We start from the raw sequence: 16,794 nt of genomic DNA, 5'->3' as shown, positions 1-16,794 counted from the left end.
AGTTCATTTGTCCATAAACTCTGACAGCTCTATTTTGATTAAATATAAACATGACGTCCATATTTCTACTATTCTTCACATCTCCAACTCAGGGTCCTCTAAACCAAATGGTTCAGAGAGTTAAGGGGGAACCCCCAGTACAGGGTCAGGTGTGGCCCCACAGCCCCCAGGGAAAAGGAGGGAGGAATCACTGTGGCACAACTGCAGCTCATTGTACAAGATCAGAAACAACTTAGCGCTAACGTTCAGAGGTCTAAATCTTTTCATATCTGTCACGGTAACCAGCACATCATGCATCAAATGCATGACAAGCTTGAAACAACAGTCCTAAAATATTAACTGCCCATTTCATCAGCTGCTGAGATACGAGTAATACGGTAAACAATACAATTAAATATTTTACTTTCCAAATCATTATGGAAGACATGTTGCTGAAGAACAACACAACGTTAGTACTGTGAAATTTGCAATAAACTCAGGTGAACTGGCAATAAATTAAAGACAAAACTAAATGAATCCAAGATGACTCAGCTTCAGAGATCATTTTATTACATAAGAATCTCAGCTTTCCAGTTGGGGGGGGGGGGGGGGGGGAAGAGTCATATTCACCAAAAGGAAAGGTTAAAAAAAAAAATCACACACAGACACAAACCAAAAAACCATACACCACACACACAAAACCCCCTAAACCACCAAACCCTACAAAACAGGACACCCCCTCAAAGCCTCAAGAACTAAATGATAGATTAAAACCCCCTAAAATTTAGTATTTTACTTTTACTGGGTAGGGGAGAAGTCCTATTCAAGGTTTTTGCATATTGAGATTAGCAGTACCGTAATTTCCTTTGAAAGAAAGCTTATTCTGACAACACAAGGCAAAGCTGAAGAGCAGGGTTAAGCATGAGGCTTTGGGTTAATTTTCCTGAAAGACAACTTAGTCTTCAAAATCCACATGCAACAAAAGTGTCCCACAGACTCTGTATCACAGAGCTGAGTGTTCTCAAATTATTAAAAATATTTTGGCCAAGGCTAAGAAAAGGGAGGTGCTAATGTTTCTACAGTCTTTGTTCGACCTTGTCAACAGCTACAGCAAAGTCATCCAAAATCCACTAAATTCCAGAAAAGCCTGACCTACCTACTGAGCTGAAAATAATCTCATCAAAAAAGTACAGGATACAAAGACAGATGTTTGTGTCTTTTCATGTACAACTTTTCAACAAAACAAAACAAACACAGGCAAACCCACAAAACAACTAACACAGTATTTTTACTAAGGACATTGTGCTTTTTGTCAATTACTAAAGGTGATTTGCAGCACCAAACAGCACTTTTTCATTTTACAACAAGGAAATCTACAAACACACACCCATATGTAATGTTGCAACTGGAATCAGCACTACTCTTTCCTTTTATTTTCAACAGAGCAAAACAAGAAGGGACTGCCACAGCCTTCTCCCACTGAGCGGAAAGTATTAACAAAATACTGATTGTTTAGTGTATTGCTTTCAGGGAATACCAGCCATTCAAATTTACAAAAAATACAAAAAGTGAAAAGTGAATATATCCTTTGGGATTCAACAGGCAATCTGCCGAGTTTTCCTTCCATTGAAGTGGAAATTGGACATAACAGAAAATAAGTCTTTCCAGTGCATTTCTTTAGTTTTTTAAATGGCAGGTTTAAAAATGAAAAAGCTGCTCTGTTTTACACTCACATCTCCACTTTGGCTGAATCAAAACCAATAAATAATAATAATTTTAAAAATCAAATAACTTATGCAAGGTAAAATTAAAAATTGTAGACATTTCATATACAGAAGAAACCCATATAAGGCAATAATCTCTGATCTTCAAGTAAAAATCCCACATACACACACTCTAACCTATTATAAATATACGCTGTTCAGTTTTACAAAAGAAATCTCAAAATGCTTAATTTTACCACAAATAAACAAAAAACAAAGTAATCCCACCTTCTTTTTTATAATTCTGTCCTTTGTCCAGTTTTTAGAGTTAAGTCCAGTCTTTTCTGGTAGCCAAGATTTCTCTTTTGATGTTTTTATAATATTCTGAAGAACCATCCTTAAAATATTCTTCATGTGGACAGTTGTAAATAGTAGTGAATATAACAATATTGTGCAGAGCTAAAACCTAAGAACAGTTTCTGTGCAAGAACTACAGTGAAAAACTACTTAAATGGAGTATTTTTGGTCTACTGGCATATGAATTCAAGCAGTAATGACGAGCAGTGATAAGATGTTCTAAAGAAACAAGACAGGCCACAGCTGTGACAGGAACAAGATAGGCTAGATCAAGTTTCACCTAATTAGGCAAGGTTGCAGTAGCGGAGTTCTGCTCTCCTCTCGTTGTGCAATAGTAATGTTTGTTTGCTATTATTATAATGACAAACAGTAAGATTCATGTTAAATTTACATATAAGGCTCTGACTGTCTCAAAAGAGCCAGAAGTGATTTTCCTGTTGAAGGGGGCAATGATATGGACCAGAAGTTCCAAGAGCAAATGATCCTAACAACTATCAAAAGACATTTCCATGACACATTTTCTTAAATCAGGAAAATCTTTTACAAAGACCAACCAGCTTCAAAACAAAACAAACAACAACAAATCCACCATGTATTTATGCCTAAAAATACAATAGTTCAAGCACTACCCCATTCTTGGCAAAGTCTGTCTTCTTGCTGGACGTAATTCAAGCAGCAGAGAATATAAAACAGTGAACTATGTTTCTGATTGCCTCTTCATGTCAAGGGACAGCAAATGTTTATCATCATTCCTGTCAACGCTATACAGGATCCAAAATGGGGAACAGAGAGATGGCACCAACAGTGCATTCAGCTCTTACTCTACAATTGCAGGACCAAAGCATATTCTCTAGCCTGATCCATTCCCCTAATAGAGAAAACGGAGAGAAAGAGTGAGCAAGTGACCCAAGGATGTTAAAAAAAAAAAAAAGAAAAAAGAAAAAACAAAACAAAGAAATCCAACCGATACTATGAAAGACCAACAGAATTTGAACCCACTTCTTAAAACAGAGCTATGAGCTACGTTTTCTGTGTAGCACCTTACATATTAACTGCAGGAAGAGAAAAGAGGTTCTCAGCTGCGTATGTGATCCACAGAATTGTTACATTACCCTTCTCTACAAGCAGCGGCAGAGAAGAAAAAGTTAGTAAGATACTGTATTTAGCCTGCTCCAACATTCAGAAATAGTACTGTCCTCCCTTAAAGCATTTTGATGGTAACAAAAACATTCTGATCCCATGCAGTATTCCTTCCTCCTCAGCAAACATGTATCACGTCGAGAGGTTTATTGAAAATATAATTGGTAGAATCATTTCAGATTTATAAAATGCTGCAACTTAAGAAAATTAACCTGTTAGTAACTGAGAACATTTTAAATAGATGAGAAAGTGGAGGATATTTCTTAAAAGGGAAGGGTTGTTTTGCTTTTGGAAGCATGGAAAAATCTAATCTGGTTGTCCTCCAAAACCAGATTGTATCTTTGTCTGTCAGAAAAACAAACTGTATCACATGAATAAATATTTGAGAGAAAAATCTGGGCCTAAATTAACACATATTGTACCACTCTTCCATCTATGGCTACTGGCTGAATTCTTCCAAACAAATCCCCCAAACTTATAAGCCTTACTTGCAATAGAAAGGCATGACGTACACATGCAGACCAGAAGTATATGGGATGGTCTAACTCTAAAGCCTGCCATCTCTATTAGATAACTGGGTTCTTTCAGAAGAATATGAACTAAAATATACATATATGTCACTGAAGTCCCCTTTTATCCTGTCATCCTCCCTTCTGAAATAACTGAAAACACCTGTGTGCAGTTTGTTAAATCAGATAAATAATAAAACCAATACAAGCACAGTGTAGCTCCTTACTTTTTCTCATGTAGTCCATAGATGTATCGTCTCCATATTGAGTATCTGATCCTATGCAGTTATTTGGCTAACTGATTTATAACTGTTACTGTTAGGTAGGTAAATATAAGTCTAGGATATATGTAGGGAGACAAGGATACCACAACCTATGGTTGCTTAATGTATTAACAGCCTCAAAACCCTAAATTAAAGAAACAAGGGGATTTTCCTCCAAAAAAACGTAAAGATGTTTTGAATGTTCTAAATGAAAGAGGTGAGGTACAAGCAGTATTCCATAGACATGAGTTATGATCCTACATTAAATGTAAAAACCATGTAAGATCTAAGAGGACGTTCCCTGTGTGACAAAGCTCATATTCAGCAAAAATATATATCTGCAGATTATGTAAATCACCCAGAAGGAAAGTACCTGCAGTCTATGATCCTACTAAAACATTTTAACACAAAGACACTCACGACCTCTGAAAATCACATGGAATGATGTAGGAAAAAGAATATAAAGTAAAACTGAATTTGTAATTCCCTAAAATGTACACAACTTTACATCAAATACCTACACAAAATGGAAAATTACTTAACATAAGGCTATAGATTAGAATTGGTGGATGTGAGCAACTAAGAATACACAGAGAAGTAATGGATAGGTATAAAGAAAAGCAAGAGTTCAAAAGGAATAAAACACAACACTGCATGCAGGGCATCACTAACTTTACATTAAAGTTTAGTTGTTTTAATAACTTTTGTTCCACTTTGCCACCCTACCTTACCCTCTCACTATTTTCACTTCTTTCTTCCTGCTATATAAGCTGTATTATAAATACCTAATATGCAGATGTACAATGTAATTAAGCATGTTAAAAATAAATAAAAACGTGCACAATTGCACAGAGGCCCTCTAAGCTAAGCTTTTTCCACATTCATGGAAAATTAATTTAAACTGACACTGTAAGATTACTTCCAGATGAAAACTAACTTATTAGAATTTGCATACAAGATAAAGATTTAAAAAAAAAAAAGTGCTTATTTGCTTTCTATACATTCTTTTTCAGTTTCTCCAGTAGGATCAAATCAAAACCCCACAGATCATACTGGCAGAAGTTAAAAAAAAAAATAACCAAACAACAACAACAACAAAAAAAAAATCAAAAAACAACCAACCACCCACCAACTACAACATCAGGTTTTTCCACAGGCCATTGTAAATTAATAATACTTAATGAGACAGATATCTAGGTTTAGTTACCACTTAGGTAAACTGACAGCTAAGGTTATGTATTTCTTAAATCTATTTTATTGAGGTGAATAACATGTAAAACACGTGATGTTCTATTACACTAACAACTGTATGCTCAATGACCGATGCAGAGTATGATTTGTAGTGAGTGTGTTTCTTTTTTCCCATCAAAGGGTAAAGAAAATATAAGTGAAAAAGAATTTGATTTAAACCCATCAAATACATACATTCAAACATACGCATTCAAAAGAAATTGTGCTTAGCATGCTCTTTGCCGGGGGCGAGGTGGGGGTACGTGTATGGAAGGGATTTTACCAACTGCTCCCCAAGTGATGTCAGAAACACAGTAGCATCCCTAGGTCCCCAGCATATCAAACTGTTTATTCCAGTATGACTACAGACACTAATGCATAAAACTATATATAGTTACATGAAAACATTCATATTTTTGCATTCTTTCACATAATTCAAGACATCTTTTCTCACAGGAATACTACACTACTGAACAAAACAAGAAGGATGACTGAATGACTTAGGTCCCCACTTCAGGTGGGGAAAGGAAGACAACAGGATTAATGAAGAAATTCAGACACAATCAGAACACTCTTATCCCTGAGCACTGGAAAAAAAAGAGTCTGTTGAGACCTCATTGCTTGACAAATTCCTGTATCATTTGTAAGATAATAAGAAAAAGCTGACCAAAAGCTTTTTCCTGCCTCCAAAAAGATACAGGTAACTACATGCCCACTCCAGATCAAGCTTACTTGTAATTTTCTGCCAATGCTTCTCAGTTCTTCATAATTCAGAGAGTCAACTGAGCAGTATTTGGTAGCTTCAGATGACTGGAGGAAGGGAGCAGCAGTAAATGGGTGTAATCCAGTAACGCATTGAAGACGCAAATCACAAAGATTTGTTAGGTTGAATGTTATAAAACACCCAGAAACACAAAACTATCATATCAGAATCACTGTAGAGTAAATCCTCTGAGTCAGTGTGTCTTATGTCCCTTAAAGTGTTTTTCCAGACCATAATTTTGTACCATAAATACAAAAAATGCACTATAAAAAGGGTATCAAAGTACTCGAGGTTGGTAAATGTGAATCAAATTCAAAAGTTCCTGATGTTTAGCTAAAAATGAGCAAAAGCACAGTAGTTGATACATAAATTAAATTATTCTAATGTAAGTATTTGAGTTAGATGCCAAAAATCACACTGTGGTAAACAGAGCAGTTTATAATTCACTGTTTAAACTGATATAAATCTCCTTCACCACTTTACCTTCTATCAGTGCTACAAAAACAAATACTACTGCTCTCCAGCATCTGGGGGAAAAGAAAAAAAAAAAAGTAAAAATAAAGTGCTGCAGTCAGGAATTTGGCAGGAGAGGCACTGCAAGCAACAGACGTGAAACTGATTTGTTTCAATGTAAAGCTTGGATTTTTATAGCATATTCCCATACCCAACAAGCTCTTGCTGAAGTGGTGATAAACGACAATAAAATAGTAAATATACTGCACTGTTAGTACACCAAGAATCTAGTCAGAAAAAGGACTGAAAAGACTTTCAAGAGACATAGGCTAGAATAGACCAATTCATGTGATATGGTTTTACAATAATTGCATTGATCCTGATATAATTTAGAAGTGTAAAGGAGGTCAACCATTATGGAACTTTTTTCCACTCTCCGAAGTACATGATTCAGACTTGCTGCTAAAGTTTTCAGAAATGTAGGTAACTTGGGACAATAAAGCAGTACGTAAGGAAATTAAGCATCAGGCACACTGAGACATTCAGAACTGCATGCAGAGATGTAGCTGCATACAGAGACGAGTTTCATAGTTTATTTTTATAAGACACTGGTTCAAGAATTCAATAATCTCCCAAAGTGTACATACAGTCTAACTGTTTGGAGCCTGAACAGTAATTAACCCATTCGTTAGCGTGCAGAATCATCCAAAATTTCACTTTCAAGATCTTGCTGTTTTTAAATACACAGCAGGAAAATCTAACCACTTCTCTGTCGATGTATCCAAATAGTAACTTTAAGAACCCTGTTTGACTAAGTATATATTTGACTAAGCTAAGTCTCTAACATATCCATGTACTATAAAAATTATCTTATAGGATTTGTAAGAAATGGCTGTCAGTTCACAGATGCTAGTACTTTCTCAGATGCCCAAAATATAAGTTAGCTAAGCTGTCAGTGGTTAACTTAGTTTCAGGCAAGTAATCACTAGTTGAACTGTTCAAACTTATTAGAGATACTAATGCTGCCCATATCATCACACAGTATATGCTCTGGCTACCACATTCTTCTCTCTAAAAAATACTAACAGCCTGCCAACCATTTTACAAACATCAACTGACAATCAATGTTTTGAATTTAAGTAATTTGAAAATCTGTACCTTTGGCTAGACAGGATAGGTTCAGGTTAGGTTTTGACCAACACACTGGCTAAGATTTTAAAAGATAGCCAGATACACTTTCTGAAGCCCCCCCCCCCTTTTTTTTTTTTTTAATAGTAAGCATAGGGGGAGGAGGAGGTAGGAAAAAAAGAAATTGAATCATCTCCAGAACAGGAATGAGAATGCCAACAGGTGCAGCACTGTCTTGAATGATAAATTAGACAAATTGCATTAGGAAACAGGATTAGAAAAGGATTTTTTGATGCAAACATGCATTCAAAGTATATCTCCTCAACTTAAACTGTACCTGTTATTCTAAACTAAGACTTAACCCAGCTGCTTTGAGAAATTAAAAAAAATATTTATATGCAGATAAACCTGTAATTAATGGCTATGGTAAACTTTGCTAGTCTCAAACCACCCTATTTCTTTTCCTTTAATTATTAGGGAGCAATGTAGGCAATACTTTTCTCTACATATTAACAATGCAGCCCTGTCTACTGCTTTTTTCATCTAACACTAACTCTCAACAATTCTCAGCTATTCACCCTAGCAGGTCTGGACAGATACATTCTGGTTTTTAGGAGAATGAGGTTTGCTGGTCTCAAAGTACCAAAAATGGGCTCCCAGGACAGTAGAACACACAATTAATTCAGAGGCTAGCCAATGCATTGTGCTTATGTGCATGAGGTCAACCCACAGGATTTGGGATTGGAGAAATTCTCCTAGATCAGTCCGGCAAAGACCTTGGGCACTGCACTGTTTTCTTGTTTTGATTTCAGAGAGCAGGGAAGTTACTCTTCTTTGCCACTTGAGACACGGATTACATACCAAAATCACCTAGATATATTTAACCATATTCATTCACCACCATGGAGCTGTTTCAGGCTGAAAAATGCGAACAACCTAAACTGATAAAACTGATTACATCCTTCCTGCAATCCACACATTTCTCCCCTTTCTTGTGCTGGTTTCAGTGCTTATCTGACACTGCACCAAGCTAGTTTCAGTGTGTTCAGCTGGCAGAAAAGCATCCTGGGGAAAGAAGAAGAAAAGAAAAAAAAAAGGGCAAACAACTTCCTGCTGAGTTCACATACTGAAACAGCTCAGCACAGAATCAGAGAAATACCAGAGCTAACAGAAGAGAGGGGGGAGCAGGGAGGCAGGACTACAGCAGCCCCTGCAGTTACATCAACTTCACCTGCACAAAACTGAAGCCTCAGTTTCCCCCATTCTCAATTTATAGTTTAGTCATGTGAAAGCTGAAATCCATTTGTCAAACTTAAAGTAGACATAAGGATACATAGGTGAAATAGAGCGTCTGCAACACATGCAAGTTGAGATTAGATTGCTTCCTGCTGAAGTTGGAATTCCTTAAATAAAATATTCGTTTTACAGCTACAGTCTCCTCACACATAAATAGAATTCTGCAGCTAAGAAAAGCAATGAATTGGAAACAAAAAAAAAAAATCTTAATTGTACTTCCACTACTGAAGAACTAGGCTGAAATACACTATGAATCTTAGAGGATAAGAAAATAATGGGCAGCAATCAGAAGGAATGCAATACTGCAAAGCGTGAGGGGAAAAAATGGCAGCAGACTAGCAACTGCCACTTAAGTTTTATTGTTTTTCCTTTTTTGGTCCCAACTTCATATTTGTTTCTCAAGATGTCCTCAAAGACCACACATTTTACCAAAAAACCAATATCCCTTACTTTCTCCTGTTTCAGGGAAAATGCAAAATGTTACTGGATATCCAATAAAGATGTGAAAACTGGTGAAACCATAACTTATCTCTGAAGTAACAATGTTAACTGCACTGCAGAGAGCTTTAGTTTCATCTCACTGTTCCACTCACCTGCTAAATACCTAGAGAACAAAATTCAAAATATATTGCCTCGTGTACAGCTCCACAATAAACTAAACTGAATATACAAAAATACTGAAAGGGAGAGATTCCACTTCCCTATCCCCTTCTTTGTTACCAATCTCAGCCAAGCAATCTGCTCCCTCCTCTACCAACACAGACAATACAATAGTCACAACGTAAGCTGATTTAATGCACTAGCCTGGGAAAATATACATATATATGTGCGTACATATATCTCTTCAGCGTTCTTTGGATACAACTGTTTTTCACATTTTTAGTGACCTGGATCAGTTTACTCAGACAAGCACAGTGCGGTCCAAAGCAATTGGTGGGAATGAGCAGCAAGGAAGAGGAAACAGCCTCTTCCACCGGCCACAGGAAATGGTTAACCCAGCTCGTCCCTATTGTGAAACCTCAGGCCTGAAAGGAATTCAGGTGCTCCAACATCCTACTGCACCACAACGATAAACCTGCGCTCTCCGATACGAGCAAGATTACATGTACTAGCTTCTAAACACGATTTAAGAAAATGGATAGAGTGACCTAAAATCTAGGTAAAGTCACTGAAAATTTATGTTCAAAACAATTCTTTTCCTCAACTAAGCAGTTCATATTCTTGCTTGTCCTTTGAGTTGTTATAGAATTTATGCTTTGTCCTCTTGGTAGCACTGTTGGTTTTGACACAGAAATCTACTTCTGAAGGATGGTGTCTGTTATTGCACAATGTAATTCTGTTATTGTCTGTCATAAAAAAATCACTTTCAGAAGCTCAAAACATTGAATACATTCCACAGATATATTGCCTGATTCACTAGAGATTATTACATGCTTCCAAGTTTAATTGATTCTAATGACAGATTTCCAAACTACCAGAAAAGCGTACCAACCTAAAGTATTAAAATTAATATTTTATAATATTTATTTACTTTAAAATCTTATAGTTTAAGAATCAGTGAGACCCAAGATTCAAGACTGATGGAAAAGCAGTTCATAAAAGAAGTGAAGAAAGATTTTAAAGATATTTGAAGTCACCTAAAAAGTATCATTTTCCAATTTAAGAAAAACAAAATAAAATCTTGCTTTGCTGGGGTCTGACACAAGCCCAAGAATGAATCTCCTCTATCCCGGCTAGTATATTTAGTTAGAGTTGAAGTATTTTGAGCTATCCTGTGCTAGTAATTAATGTATGGTAATATTAAGCTTTTAATTTAGACAATCATATAAGACTTGTAAATTCCAACAGTGAGTCATGATGGAGAGGGAGCAAGACACCTTCTCCCCCCTGCCGATTAGGCAATAATTTGTTTGCTTCTTCAAACCTCCATTCTCAACAATTATTTTTTATTTCTGAAGCTGCCTCCAGCTTTTAAGCACAAAAAAATAGATCTAAAAACCACTGAATGTTTAAAAAGATAATAAATGCAAGCTTTGATTTTAGTACCAAGCATTAGACTGCAAATTCTTCAAAAAAAAGGTACTGTCTTTATTCTCCATATGGACAACTCTTAGCATAATGGAGGCTGTTCCACAGCTGTATGTGATCTTAAGAAAAACAACACAATAAGCTAGAATTTTTTTTATAATATGGTAAAAAGGACTATATTACACATCAAACTGGAATTTGTTAGATTAACATAACTCAATCCAGTGGAATGGAATTTTGTTGTCCAATAACTACCTATTCTCTCTAAAGACTACAGCGGGCAACAATCTCATCTATGTTAATCTATGAAGAGAAATTAATAGAGAGTATCTTTTCCCTCAATTTTCTCGTATGTTTCATTAGAATCCACATGTGTATATTAAACATATTTAAATATTCCATTAACAGAGTAGCCTATGAATAGTACTTTTCATTGAGATGGTGAAGCTGATGAACTTATTTTTACCACAGAATAGGCCATATTCCATCATCCTAAAAAAACCAGTGACATGGTCCAAAAAACCCACAAAATGACCTTTAAGCTTTGCTGCAATAACTAACTTCATTAATAGTGGCTGATAAACTTGCAAATTATTCTCTACAGTCACTTCAGATTTATTCAGCAAACAAGGATGATATCAGTATTGCTGATAACTATACAGCTCTGAATTAACTGCGATATATTTTATCTCAACATCACCAAAACCTCCTACTATTAAGCGTATTAAAGTGACACATCTTTCTTTAGACTTTCACAACATAGAATTATATTGTTAGTGACCTTCCTAAGGGAAGAGAACAGTGTACACTGATTTAAAAATATTTTGGTTTTAAATTAGGACTAAGCAATGCCCACTTTGGACTTTTTGGGACAGGTTTTAGACTGAATACACGACAAGTGTGTACTCATTTGAAAAAAAAAACCCAAAAACCAAACCACCAACCAAATAACAAAAAACACAACAAAAAGCTCTTTTTCTCAATTCACCTGGAAGATAGCTTAATTCAAAAATAACTACTGCAGATAATGCATCTTTGGTTTGTGTTTTATCAGTCATGTTATCTGTCTTCATAGGTCAGGAACACATGTAGCAAGATATGAATGCACACTGTAATACTCGAGATCCACTTGTATATTGTCTAGTCTAACAAAAAATATGGTCATCTTTGGAGAAGACTGGCAGTGTCACACAAAATTAACTAGACCAAAAAAAAAAAAAAAAAAATCACTGAACACTCTCTAAACTTTTCACTTCTGTTAAAACAACAAACACGACCACCCAATCCTACACATAAAAACAGATGTGTCCAACAAGTCTTTGACTCTAAGCCTCACACAAAGTCTCACGAGGTTCCTCCTAGATGCTTCAAAAATGTGAACGCTGGCTGCGACCTCACCAATATTCGTTTATCCCAATTATGTTAAAGACAAAAGCAGAAAAGCTCTGCAGCAATTGGTGCCAGGGGAACATGCAATACTAACAATTCCTCCTAAGAGATTAGGTCCACCACCTTTTTTTTTTTTCTTTTTTTTCTGACACAACATCCACCATCACCTCTCCTACCACTTTATTGATGGTGTAGAGACTCGACATATATCATGCAAAAGGCATACAACTGTTACCTCACATATGCTGTAAAACAATGATATTCAAAATTTAGGTAAGAAATAGTAAGTGTTCTATACTTCTCAGCTGTAGCGGTTCTTTCTTCCTTATCTCTTCTTAAGAAGGAAAACAGTGCTCCTCATAAGTGGCTTTTTCTTGTCTGCACCCTAGTGTCCAAGGAATATGCCTAATACTTGTCAGCAGAGGCAACTCTAGAACTACAATCCAAGAATAAAAAGCATTAATTGCATTCTTTAAGGAAAAATTTCCAACACTTTTTCAAAAACAGATCTAAAGTCCCAACAAAAAAATCCTACTGGGGCAGAACAAAAGAAAGAGAAAAAAAAAGGGGTGGGGGGTAGGGGGAAGGCAGAGATAATTAGGCTCTTCCAAACAGGTTATAGATTACGTGGCTGAAAGAGGAGCTACATCCACAATATTTTTGCAAAAATACAACTGTGGCTGTTTTAACCCAAAAGATTTCCTGTTTGAAAGGATACGACATAGTTGCACATTTTATTCTAAGAATACAATAAATATTAACCTTTCTTCAGTGAAAAAAAACATCATTATATTCAAGTCATACTCATAGAAACTCTTCTAGCAAGTTCCTTGGTAGAGGTGATACTCAGTGTAGTGTCATAAGCTCATCACACACATAGCCCTTATGTCTTGAAGGCAGTGAAAGAGTTTATAATGGATGTGCCTTGTCAGCAAAGCAAAAAAACAAGTGACAAAAGTGCAGCCCACATCATTATTACTTCCTGAAGCCCAACTGTGTTCAGGACCAAGAATATAGATATCTGGGATTTTTTTTAAAAACAAAGCAGAATAAACAATATGAACGTACATGGAAAGGATGCCAAAGAACAGAGAAGGATGTATCCTGGTCACAAAAGAAATCAGAACTGATAAAACCCCTCAGAAGTAACCCTGTTCCCCATGTGGGGGGGGGGGGGGGGGGAAAAGTCATCACTGACAAAACACAAGATAAGAAGAAAAACAGATCATTCAATTTTCTATGCTTCAGATCATTCTTAAAAATGGTTGTACAGAATGTAGAAAAATTACTGATCCAAAATTGGTCTCAATCAATTACTTCAAATTTGATATATGCAAGTCATAAGAAACTAGAAAGGTTTCATAACATTTCATATTAATTTGTTGACACAAATCTGTAGTGATACCCACTTGTTAGAAAAGTTCAAGTCTAGTAGTATTAAAGTATCTCCTCTTGCTATTTTATACGTTTATTAATTATTAAAAAAACCCAAAACCCAACACCAAACACAAACAGGATCAGGGAGGGAAAAAAGCTTATACGAATATGACTTTAAGGAATTCCATCATCTAACAAGTTAGATCATTAGTTTTTCCCTTTTCAGAACACAAAATCTTAAGTAAAAAAAAAAAAAAAACCCCAAACATTTGGTCCAGTTCTACACCCAGATGTTCACGTTATTCTCATGTTATATGTTGACTATTCCAGTAAATGGGGTTGGTTTTTTCATTCTTGCAGTCCAGAAATGAAAGAGCTGGGATGAGAAACTGGAAGACTAAAGGTGCTGTCACAGTGTCCATTTACATACACATATTCCTGACTACCTTATGATAGACTGTCCATAACAGCATCTAAAAGCTCTTCAGAAAAGTAAAATATTTCTTATTTTAGGATTCAGACTCAGTGAGCTATAATCTGCAACATTACTACCATTGTAGCAAGGTAATTTGGTTTTATTAAAATTCAGCCATCAGTATTAAAAATGCTTTGAAGTATGTTTCAAAAACATAATAAAAAGTCTGAATCTTATAACCTCTTCCAATAAGCACAAACAACTGCTACACTTAAACAACCACAGAGGTAACATGAGACACTGGCAGAAACACTCAAATAGGTAAAAAAAAACCCACCCTTTTTATAAAAAGTCAATCACTGCACTACGGAAGTTGTGACGTTAGCCTGAAACCCACATGCGGGTTAGTAATGGGAAGTAAATACATTTGTTCTGACTTAGCCTGTCATTGGTGTGCTAGGTTTTCAATAACAATTTTATGAATGTAAAGCATAACCCAAGTTGCAATGGAAGCTGAAAAAGCTGATGGTCACCCTGGGTTTGATTTTACAAGCTACCATCCATATGCTTATGAAACAAGCTTGTAACTCAATGAACTTTACTGCTGGTTTCCAGTGTGCCTAGTGCACTGAAATTGTTATACAGTATCAATAGAAAATGTTGGTACCTAACAGTTGGGAATGAAAAAGCCTGTCATAATACCCGTTTCTTAAACACCACCTTTACTCTTCAATCTGAAATTTTACATCTAATTTGAGCTATTTATTTCCTCCTCTCAGTTGTGAAACAAAGTTAGAGCAATGAAATTTTGTAAAAGATGTCTTTAATATTCTCACCAAAAAGCATTCTGCTGCAGTGCTTCGGTTGCAAACACTGCAGAGGAACTGTAAATAAAAAGCTCATTTATATTGGAATTAGAGAAGCCAGGGGAGATACTCCCTTATATGGAGTAGCTTATAAACCCACATTTGAAATCAGTTTGAGAGAAATGAACAAAAATAATTTAATTGTTTATTACTCGGTCTCAAGAGGATCTTGTCATAAAACGAACAGTCATCAAGAACAACTCTCTTCTGACCACTGCATCAGCTCACAGCGAAAGGGGGAGGGAGAGAGAGGGGAAGGAAACAGGGAGAGATTCTGTCACAGAAGACAATGAAGGTTGTTTGCGGGAAATGAAAGGTTTTATCTTCAATAAATAAACGACGGTTTCGCAGAAGAGGTGGTAGAAACTGAGGAGGGATACCGCCTTTCCCTCAGAGGTGGCAAAGCTGAAATGAAGCCGCCGCCTGCACTCACCTGACAACCGGCCAAAGGGCCGGAGCCGCCTGCCCCGGGACTGGTTAACCCTTCCCCGCACCCGGGCAGCGAAGAATCGGTGTTTGGAAGAAAAAACCAAAACAAACATACTCCCCACGCACACCCACTCACACAAACACAGAAAACCCACCCACGCGTCACAGCGGGCCTCGGCGACCAGCAGCCGGTCCTCCCGCCGGCCGATACCCGGAGGGTGAAACCTGCGCTCCCCCCTGCCCCCGGCCGAAACTGCCGCGGGCGCCAGAGAGCGCCGGGGGGCGGGGAAGGAGCCCTGTCAGGCAGACGCGAGGGCAGAGCCCGGGGGGACGCGGCCCTCGACCTGTCACAGCCGGTGCGACGCCGAGAGCGACTCGGCCGGCGGAGGGAGAGCGCAGCCCCTCACTAAAGGGAGGAGCGGGAGTGGGTCGTGTCCCCCCGCTAGAAGCCAGGGACGGTGGTGACCGGCGGCCCCACCCCCTCCAGGGAGCCTGACGGCGTCCCCGCAGCACCGTCGCCCTCTGCCCCGCTGGCCGGGGCACAGGCAGGGACGACGGCGGCGCCGCGCACTCCATCCGCCGCCGCCAGCCCCGCAGGAAAAGGCGTCCCACCGTCCGGCAGAGCGGCGCCAGGCCAGGAAGGCGACGACGCGAACTCAACCCTTTCTCACTCACCGGCATCATCTCCACAGCCCGTCCCCCAGCCAGCCCTGCCGAGGCTGCCGCCGTGCCGTGTCGGGCCTCTTCTGCCGCCGCCTCTCACCGTGGAGGACGCCGCGCTCACCCTGGCGGCTGTGACAGGTGCCTCCCGCGCGCGTCGCTCCTCACAGCGAGCGGAAGGAAGAGGCGAAGGCGGCGGCCAGACTCCCAACTCCCCCCTCCCTTCCTCCCTCCCTCCTCCTCAGCGCGGCGGCCTCCCTGCCTCCTTCTCTCGGCTCTTCCTGCTCCGCGCCGCACCGCCCAGCCCAGCCAGGGGTTAACCGCCGTCGCGGCCTCATTGGCCGAGGCGGGAAGAGCTGGGGGCGGGGCGGTGGGAGGTGTGCGTGTGCGCGCTTCCGCGCTCCACGTGACCGCGGCCGGGAGCGGCGTTCTCTTCTCGCCGCCGAGGCCGGTGGTGGTTTCCCGTACAGACCCGCCGTGACGCCCCCATCTCCGTGTTTCGTGTGGGCCCCGTCTCGCCGGTTCTACCCGCGGCCCCGCTCAGGGCGCGGTCTCCTCCTCCTTCTCCCCTTGGTGCTGCGCTGCCCTGCCCCCGGGCCGGGCCCCCGGCGGGCGCTGCCTCCTCTGGGCGGGCTGCCCGGGTTCGGTTGCCCGCGGGCTCCGGCGGTGGAGGAAGGGATAGCGGCCCTGGGCGCTTTCTGCCCCCGGAATGCGGGGAATGCGGTGGCGGTGGGGCGGCTCCGCCTGGCCCGGCCCGGCCCCACCGCTGCGCGGGCGAACGGCGGGGAGCGCGGCCGCTGTAGCTCCGC

At 39.3% G+C, this 16,794-nt stretch overlaps 1 protein-coding gene across 8 annotated transcripts in view; it reads right to left on the bottom strand.

The window, feature by feature from the left end:
* The window catches only part of PPP1R13B (protein phosphatase 1 regulatory subunit 13B), a 71,647-nt gene extending 55,068 nt beyond the window's left edge, over nucleotides 1–16,579 (bottom strand). For 3 of the 8 annotated variants that reach the window (XM_075753451.1, XM_075753455.1, XM_075753452.1), the window contains exon 1: nucleotides 16,001–16,292. In XM_075753451.1, coding sequence (XP_075609566.1) covers nucleotides 16,001–16,009 — 9 coding nt within the window. In that variant the 5' untranslated portion in view covers nucleotides 16,010–16,292. Of the gene's footprint in view, nucleotides 1–1,970; nucleotides 2,241–16,000 lie in introns of those variants that run through there. The other 5 variants (XM_075753448.1, XM_075753450.1, XM_075753454.1 and 2 more) reach the window with 3 other exon arrangements.
* Between the last annotated feature and the right edge of the window lie 215 nt (nucleotides 16,580–16,794).

This window comes from Balearica regulorum, chromosome 5 (genome assembly GCF_011004875.1).
Source record: "Balearica regulorum gibbericeps isolate bBalReg1 chromosome 5, bBalReg1.pri, whole genome shotgun sequence".
Classification (NCBI taxonomy): Eukaryota; Metazoa; Chordata; class Aves; order Gruiformes; family Gruidae; genus Balearica; species Balearica regulorum.
The sequence above is the reverse complement of the archived record's forward strand: the minus strand, read 5'-3'. Positions and strand labels throughout refer to the sequence as shown.